The 9,278-nt window shown below is 42.5% G+C and overlaps 1 protein-coding gene across 1 annotated transcript in view; it reads right to left on the minus strand.

The window, feature by feature from the left end:
* LOC310822225 (uncharacterized protein) overlaps positions 1-8,943 on the minus strand; it is a gene marked incomplete at its 3' end in the record, with an annotated part of 110,243 nt that extends 101,300 nt beyond the window's left edge. The window contains exons 1-3 of the mRNA XM_083694574.1: positions 8,853-8,943; positions 6,685-6,759; positions 6,290-6,389 (exon numbers count right to left, since the gene is read on the minus strand). Coding sequence (XP_083550700.1) covers positions 6,290-6,389; positions 6,685-6,759; positions 8,853-8,940 — 263 coding nt within the window. The 5' untranslated portion in view covers positions 8,941-8,943. The remainder of the gene's footprint in view (positions 1-6,289; positions 6,390-6,684; positions 6,760-8,852) is intronic.
* Between the last annotated feature and the right edge of the window lie 335 nt (positions 8,944-9,278).

Below are 9,278 nucleotides of genomic sequence, written 5' to 3' on the forward strand. Positions count from 1 at the left end.
AGCAATAGCCTATTACACATCCCAATAAATGTCATCCTTTCCACTCTTCACTCTGTGACTGTCCAAAGCATACTGTAGTTGCATTCTTGTAGCTTGCTACAACTTAACTTAACTGTTCTAACGATGATCATGACTATTATTCTCCTGGGGCATTAGATTCTCTCTGAGCTCGACATTCAAAGAAGATTATCAAAGAATTTGGTAAGCCAAGTTTGATGGTTTTCACTTTGTGAGCACCTGTTAACTCTCTGAGCTAGCAGAGTGAACTTTGTACGGATAGCACATGGACAGTCAGCTAACAAAGTGACTCTAAGTCACTCTTAGCTGCTGAGCCCTTGGTTAGCTTTGACAAGTACATTTTTTCTCACCTTGTGTGAGAAATATTAGTGCCCTGTTCACAGGAAGGTTGGCTAGCTCGTGTTTGTAGTCCCAGGACTACTGAGCATTAACCGGTTCAACATAATTCCTAGCTAGTTACTTTATGTAACAAACATAGGTCCCTAGTGTGAGTTTCGGCTAACCACTGGGACGGTTGGCTAGCTAGTGCATTCGTTGTCATTACGACTTGAGCACTCTGCCAATCTGACATTTGCTAGCTCCTACGCATTGTACGAACAGAGCTAGCACGAAATAGCAATGCTACCCGTTGGTCTCAGATAATTGGCATGCTAGTTAACCATCATTTTAGTGTAGCTTCATTGCTGTACTACTGGTGTGTGGCCGAGCTTTTTCTCTCTAGTGAGATTTTACTCCTTCGGTTGTTGGCCCCACTACAGCTGTAGAGTGCATGTGCCAATTCCCTTAATAACCACTGTGTCTCTGTTTTCTCCCCACGGTCTGCTCACCGTGCTTGGGTGCCCTCTGCTGGATACTGAGGTACTCCAATGGAGGGTCAGGTACGTGGTGGGCAATGTTGCTGTGGATCGCCTTGTCAAGGGCGAGGCGCCGCTGGCCGACTCTTCCTCCATCGCTGGATCCGCCTTGAGCCCGAGCTTGATGATGATTGCGCATGGAATTGAATGAGGAGGACAACAACAGTGAGACTACCAAACTATCTGGCTGCACCTCCAAAACGGAGTTCTCAAGCAGGGATGAAGATGATGGTGCTGAACTGGACTCCCTCCCTTCTGTCCAACCTGCTACAGCGGGTAGCCGGACATGTCCTTCATGGATGCAGCCCACAGAACCTCCGCCGGTCTCAAAATTGAGCTTCCCGGGGCCCTGCCACCGGCCAAGTGGCACTGAGCGAAGCCCATGAAGAGGAGAAGGCTGGGTGTCCCAACCTGCCTCCGATAGAAGCCTCACTAGCTGAGTATCTCAACCCGAAGGAGTTCCTGCACTGCTCCCAGGGGTGTGGGTCGGTTTGGGTTTCACACCTACAATCACATCTACTGCTCTGAGGTGCAGGCAGGGTAAACGCGAATGTGCTCCTGTCAGTCTACTTTGCGGAGTTGGCACACAATATCGCCTTGTCCAAGGACACAGAGGCAGGCATCGATGTGGACATACTGATGGATCTGGCCCATCATGTGACCAGCACCTAGGCCATGGCCCACTCTGTGGGGAAGGTGATGGGCCGCTCCATTTGGAGGGCCAGAGAGCCCTGGCTGGACAAGTCCAAGATGACAGGCTGTGAACGGTGTGATATCCTCAATGGCCCCATCGACCCGGGTGGGTTGTTCGCGTGGCTCTCGAGGATCTGGCGCACGTGCTCAGTAACCACCTGGGTTCTCGCACTGTGTCACATCGCTACAGACTGCCCCCTGCCTTCACAGGGGTTGTTACATACGGGGATGTGACCTAATATCCTCTCTGTTGGCCTAGGGCGTGATCTGAGTGGTTCCCGAGGCAGAATCCCAACTGGGGTTCTACAGTTGGTATGTTGTGGTTCCAAAGAAAGGGGAGGGGTGCACTCCCCATACTGAACATACGGCACCTCAACAGCCACCTGTGGACCATCGGTTTGGCATGTTTACACACAGGGCCCTGTTGGAAGCTACTCGCTGGGTGATTGGACTGTCGATATCAAAGATGCATATTTCCACAAATGTTTGTTATTCTTCGTGATCACAGGTAAACACGTTCTGCTAGACACAGAATCTCTTGTCCATCAGTGTCCACATGTGCTCCTGCATGAATCCCTCCTACACTCGACAGAGTGAGAGGAGAATGGTTCATCCCTTCTCCTGATAGCCACACATTGGCCCAGAAAACCTTGGACTTCACAGATAGACAGCTACTCTATGCACCCTCTTGGCAACTCCCATTGCACAGGGACTTATTGTCCCAAGCCAAGAGATTGTCGCCCACTGTATATGCACTGTAACACTAAGATTACGTTACAGCCTAATGCAGCATTCATTCCCAAGGTCATCTCCATGCCATACCACAGCAGCACTGCAGTACTTCTCCCTTTCCATTCCCCGCCATTTTCTTCCCTGGAACAGGAGCATATGAATACCATCTGTCCAGTGTAGGCGTTGCTCATTTACATGGACAGGACAGTGTTGTTTAGGGTTTGTGATCAGTTGTTCTGCTTTGTGAACCTTGCCAGGGTTAAGGCTGTCTACACAGCACCTCTACCATTGGATTGTGGGGGCCACCCTTGGGTTGGCAGTGTCCTGGGCCCTGTTCTAAGGTGTCTCTGATGTGTGCTGTTGCCAGCTGGGCTTCTCATCATTCAATGCTTTCAATGGTTTTACAGACTGGACGTGACTTTGCCCTCTGTGGTGCATAACATTCTTAGCACTGGTTTAAAGACTGTGTGATGTAGAAGGGGTAACTTCTTGTATCCGTAAAGGTCTCCTGTTCGGACCAAGCAATTGGCGTGTCTGCAGGGTCCCATAGTGAGGGGTCAAAGGAAGACCCCTAATCACATTGCCCCTCTCGTGAAGAGTGGTTCACTGGATGAAATGGCGTGCTTTCTGTATCCCTTTATTGGGACTAGGACTGACCAAGACAAGATTTTTGTGTCCAATACTGATACTGAGTGGGGAAAATTCACAGATGACCGATACCGATAGCATCTCCAGAAATATATATATATTTTAAAGAATTCCTTTTTAGCATACTTTTCATAAGAAAACAAGGGCCGAAAAGATGCTGTTAATGCTGATTAGGCAACCAATATAAATTGTTGTGACACAGTTTGATCATCCACTGAATTACTATTGTTAAACTTAAAAACACATTAAACAAAACAAAAATTCAACAAACAAAAATGCACTGTGAAAAGCATTCGTAAAACGTACTGTTAGTATACTCGCTGCACTTTCAGGGTGTCAACCACTGTAATTCCCGGGAATGGTTTATTTCAGCCGTCCCCCTCTCCAAAACAAACTTTATCAGAGTGGTAAATTCCAGTCTCTTCACAAGAGTAAGCAAACCTGCTTCATGCAGACCATGCTTGTGACAAAAGTTAGCTAGAACGTCTAACTCAAATTCATGAATACAAGCTACCCATGTTGACTGGTAAAACAAATGATTGGTAAATAATATCTTTGTGTGACTCCTTGTGCCAAATACCTCTCTTGTTCAGTCAACATCCATTTAGTTCGAAACTGTGCTAATTGACTGCAATCCAAATAGCTAACATTACTTAGCTAAATTTAGACACTTTATTAGGCACTCAAGTAACAGCAAATGCCAATACACAAGTTTATTAATTCATAAAAATCCATATATATATATATATATATATATATATATATATATATATATATATATATATAAATATTGCTCTGGAAAAGCCCAAGTACACTGATTTTCTGTAAATTAGGAATGTGAGACTGATGCACATCTTTGGTGTTGTGTCGGTGGATTATTGGAGGAATATGTGCAGATAGAGGTATTCCTGTAAAAGGCCAGTATCGTCCGATAATATCAGTGCTCCAATATATCTGTCAGGCTCTAATTGTAATGGGTGATAGGCGGGGCTATTGCTTGCAAGCTTCACCGGCCTGTGCCAGGCATGATTTAATAGGGGTCCTCAGCAAAAGGTACACAAGAGTGTGTGTCACAGTGAGGGGTCTCCCTCATCTCCTTCAGAGAACCTGGGTTACATTTTTAACCTTTAGTTTTTTAAGGGGCTGAGACCATTTCAAAATACAGTCTATCTTATTAATTTATAACAATGAGCCAATTGAGGTAATTTGCAGACACTAAGGGCACATAATGGTCAACATACCAAAGTGAACTCTCTTGGGGGCCTGTAAGTTCACAACAAGGTTCAAAGAGTTCTTGGTTCTGCTTTGATTTCAAAACAGAGTTTACGTCTACAGTGGCACACTTGATCTTTGAGGGTCAGAGGTCCTTGACCTCGTTGTGACTGCCATCTGTGAACTAACACATGCTCTTACCAGATTGATATTTAACATTTTACATTGTAATAACCCTTTTCTTTAGAAGATGCAGTGCGGTTGTCTTCTCTATAATAGCTTAATACCAGGGTCCTCATTCTAACCTGATCTTGTTGAGGAGAAAATTATCTGAGGTGAGTTTCCCAAAAAAGCTTTGTAGCACTAAGATCTTGGAGGAAAGTGCAACAGTACAAAGCTTTTGGGAACCCCCCCCCCCCAATTGCTGTTTACTGAAATTCTTTTCAATTGCCCTTTTACTCCATTCTTGGACAATTTGAGAAGAAAGTTGCTGACAGAATATTCATTATGGGTGTCATAATACCTAACATTGTATTGTCAGCTTTCTGTGCAAGAAAAAGTAAAAAGTCTAACAATACAAGCAAGGAAGCATATTTTTGCTCCTTTAATGCATATTCATAGAACATGCAAACAATCAAAGACAGAAAGTGTGAATGCAAGCACTTTCAAACTTAGAACCCCTGTTCCGAAATGAGCACACATTGAACCGATGTGCTCAGTGGGAGTATCATAAGAGAGATATTCTGCTTCCAGTACGTCAGCAAGACTAACACACTAAGGCAGCTATGGTACACATCCAAACACAAAAACAGCCGCACCTCACACCACCACTCGTAACTCGGAAATAGCTCCGATTAGGGAGGAGTGTGTTTGCACACAGACAGACAGCATTGTAAATTTAGGCTTGGTACATTGTGGAAGAACATTGTTGTTATTGTTTTAAATTTTTGAATCGAGGATCTTACATTAAGTAATCTGTCATCTCAAACTCATGTTCTGGGAGTGGAGACAGAGTGTGTAACAGTATCAATTGGGCCTCGGAGCTGACGGAACATTAGCCAGATCCAGAAAGTTGAGCCCCCCTGCATTTCCTGAGAGTAAAGTGAGAGATGTTTGGAGGTTGCAGGAGGGGCGAGGGGGGCCCAGTAACCCATGCATGCACTAGCCTACCCCTGCTTCCCCCAGCTGACATGCGACATCACCTGTCAAAGTGCTCAGATAATTGGAGAGGAGGAGGGACACTCTCTCTCTCTCCACTATGATCTCTTAACAGGCGACAGTGCTGAAAAGCTACAGGTTCTGGCACCAAGGACTTGGCCAGGGTGAGCCAATGTGGGGGGATGGGGAGAGGATATACAGTTGGAACTGGCTTAGGGACTCAGAGGGGAAACAGATCACAAATCACCTGCCTCAGTGATTCCTCTTGCTGACCAGATTAAATTATTCTACATAATAGTCTCACAGCTCACCTCACAGTTTGGCTTTATTAGCCAAAGCAAATGGAATTATCTCTGTGAGCAGGTGATATCTGGGTCACCTCTTGTCAACCTGACAGGAAACCAAGTTATGGGCTTACTGTTTTTTCTTCCGGATATCAGTTGAACTGGAGGCAAACCTACACCCTGAGAAAATATTGGTTTGCAAAACAGAAACCTAATATTATCTGGCATGTTTTCAAATCTCAGACGGCCCATGTGGGGACCGATTTTATGCGCGCGCGTTTGGTCATTTAATAACTGGATGCACTCTCTAAACAACTCTGGACGCTATTCACTATGTCTCTTGTTCAGTCCACTGAGATCCATACAAATACTAGAATACACTATAACTGTATACAGGGTCTTGTGTAATAAAAGCACATACACGTACAGTACTTGTTTTATTTTATTATTATTATTTTTAATCTTATTTCAAATAGGTATATGATTTGATCATTAGTGTGACCATGGAGCAAAGGCAAAGTCCTGAAGTCACCGCATCATTGAAAATGTTCAAACTAATTTCCATGACCTCCTCATGCACTGCAGACAATTCCAAAACAAAGCAACATGAACACACACCGACTCATGAAAGGGTACAAATATACCTGACCAGACTATCTCCTGTCACACCCAAGTTTACCCCAAACTCACTCTGTTGGCTTAATGAGTGGGCTGCTTCCCAAACGGAATGATGGCCTGTCCTCTGTGACTGTTCCCTTTCGGAGAAGAAACTTCTCTGTCAGATCAAATCCTGCAACAAAGAGGACAATAAGTCAATGGTGGGTTTTCAACTTTACAGTAGGCTACTGTTACAACATGCATATGGGGCATTATACCATACTCTGAAAATGAAAATAATAGTGCTTTTTATACAAGGCTGAATCATCTGTAAAGGGCAAGACATTGGTCAAATGTCATTGGTCAAATAGAAGTGACAGATATCTGAGTCATGAACCTATCACCCTCTAATTCTGGATCATAACAGCAAACATCAGCAAACATTTCATAGGCATCTACGAATAGGAATAAACCTTAAAATTACGTACCAGTGAATTCTTGAGGACCATTGAAACTGTAGGAAAAACTCCCGACTTCTAATTTCAACTGGGGACATGAGTTATCTAGAAAAAAAAGTAAAACATCAACAGGCAATACTCATATTCAGTGGCTTAGTAAAGTAAAAGTGACGATACAGATAAGAAAGCAAACAAGTACAAAGGACCCTCAAACCTTATCATCAGATAGACAAAAATGTCTATGAACATGGGAACCCTACTAGTGTCTCATACGGTTTATCTCATGAAACATCTATGATTGTCTAATATAGAAACTTTCAAATAAGGAGCATGAAGCAGGCAAATGAACAGTTGTGAGTTTGTTCTTCTAACCCCTTGTTACATTATTTCATTTATATTCATGCATTATATGTTGCATATAAATGCATGGTGAATCTACTTCACCAAACTGACTGCATGTGTCTTTCAGGTCAAGTCATCTTGTTTACAGGTGGGAATGAATGGCTTTCCAAGAGTGGAAGCAAATCACTCATCCTTAAAGAAGCAAGGTGAAATCTGCCACCTCTGGTCACCGTGGCGAAATTCAGTTAGAAGTTCCAAACAACAACATCCTTCCTAATAATAATATAAGCCCCTGAAATGGACTTGCAGTGTCGGGTATTTACTGTGTTGTTTTCCGCATGCATACATGATTGAAAGAGGGAAGCACCAGAGACAGAAAGTATAAAATCGGTGAGTAACAACATGTTTGCATGCATTTCATTGTGCACTCCATTTTAGAAAGTGCTTTTCGGAACCAAAACAGCATTTGTAAATTAAATATTTATTTCAAGCGATGTCATCCCCTGATTGCTGATTAAACATAGCCATTACAACTATTAGAAAGCTTTTAAAAAGTTTAGAGGTTACACATTGCATCTTTAAGGGAGCATGTCATCACGATCCATTCATTAACATGAATATAGTCCAGACAAGAATGTAGAAACATTGTTAATGAGAAGTGATGAAAATACAGCAGTTAGCGTTTGAAAACACTATCACAGCAATGGGGTCAACTTTAACCTCTTTTTGAAGCATATTGTGGCTTAACCAGCAACTGGTCCCAGACCATGTAGCTATTACAGCAAATGGCCAGCCATACTGTATACACTGGAAAAGTCAAACATCACTGGAGACACCCAAACACTGTAACACTGACATGATAATTCAGATATTTGGCTGTCAAACTTGATCCCACCGTAATAACATTTACTAGTGTTCATTATTTCACTTTCCCCATCATCCCAGAAACGGAGACAGTGTGAAAAACATAACACATAAAATCAAACATATTTACATAAAATCTGGTTTCAGCTATATTAACAACTGGTCACGTTAGCCACATTACTTGTACCAGTACACAACGAATATCAAATAATAATTAAAACTTGTCTCCTATGGAGCTTAATACAAACTTGCTGTTGTCCCCAGACAACTTCATAGTCATGGTATTCTTCTTATGATGCAATCACTTTACCAGCATATTGCTGTCACATCAAACCATTTTTGTCATCCAAAAAGGGATGATTTTGCACAAGTTATCCAAAACAAAACCTACATCATATGAAAAACAATTTGGTCTTAATGGTCATGTTCTGTACCCTAGCGTGCCAGTACGACCTCTGACTGTCCATTCAGGGGGGTTAATTGACTCAAATCTGATTTTACTGTATTGGATGATTGTCTGACCTTGATAGACTATACCATGTACTTCTACCCAGAGGAGGATGGGCTTACCCTCAGAGACTGGCTCCCTCAGAGCTTCCTGTCAAGGTTTCTTCCAACTAGGGGAGTTTATCCTTGCCACAGTGCCTTTGGCACTAGGTAAGCTCGGTCACTGCTAAGCACAATGTGATTGATTGATTGATTGATTGATTGATTGATTGATTGATCGATCAATCTCATGTATAAACCCATATGAAGCTTACATTTTTGTTAAGCTGAAATGCTGTCCGCAGCTGAAAGGTGTAAACCCTAGTATTTGTCAAGATGTATGGTTATTTCAGAAATTGCTTTGACAGAGTATCTACTTATTGGACACATTAACGTAGTCCAGCTTAGTATTCATCTACGAATTCCAAAATGTCTTTCCAGTGTAAACTACGGAAAGTGTCCCTTGAAATGAAAGCCAGGTTCTTGGTGAGAGCAAGCATACATACCTATTCTTTCACTCAGTGCCATTCCAAATGTGCAAGGAATGGCATTTACAATCCAGAGGAAAACAGTCCATCTTAGCAAGTATTTCATGTCTTCTCTGGCACTTGAGAAAATAGATACCTCTTGAAAACCTAGAAGTAGATACAAGTATTATATACAGTATATATAATATATAAGGATCTGTACAGAATCAAAGTCAATCAAACATGTTGATATAAAGTGCTTGAGCTATAAATAAAATGTATATCACATTCACTTCTATTTTCTGTAATGTAGCATAGAGTTACTTTCACTGCATGGAATCCAAGGAATAGCATACATGTTGCAGGCCCTACACATAACATGACTCTGCATGAAGTACATAACATTGGCTTTGCAGTCACAGTCATTACAGTGGGGCTACATCCACTGAGTCATAACTCCATGAA

This window comes from Argentina silus, assembly GCF_951799395.1.
Source record: "Argentina silus genome assembly, chromosome: X".
Lineage (NCBI taxonomy): Eukaryota > Metazoa > Chordata > Actinopteri > Argentiniformes > Argentinidae > Argentina > Argentina silus.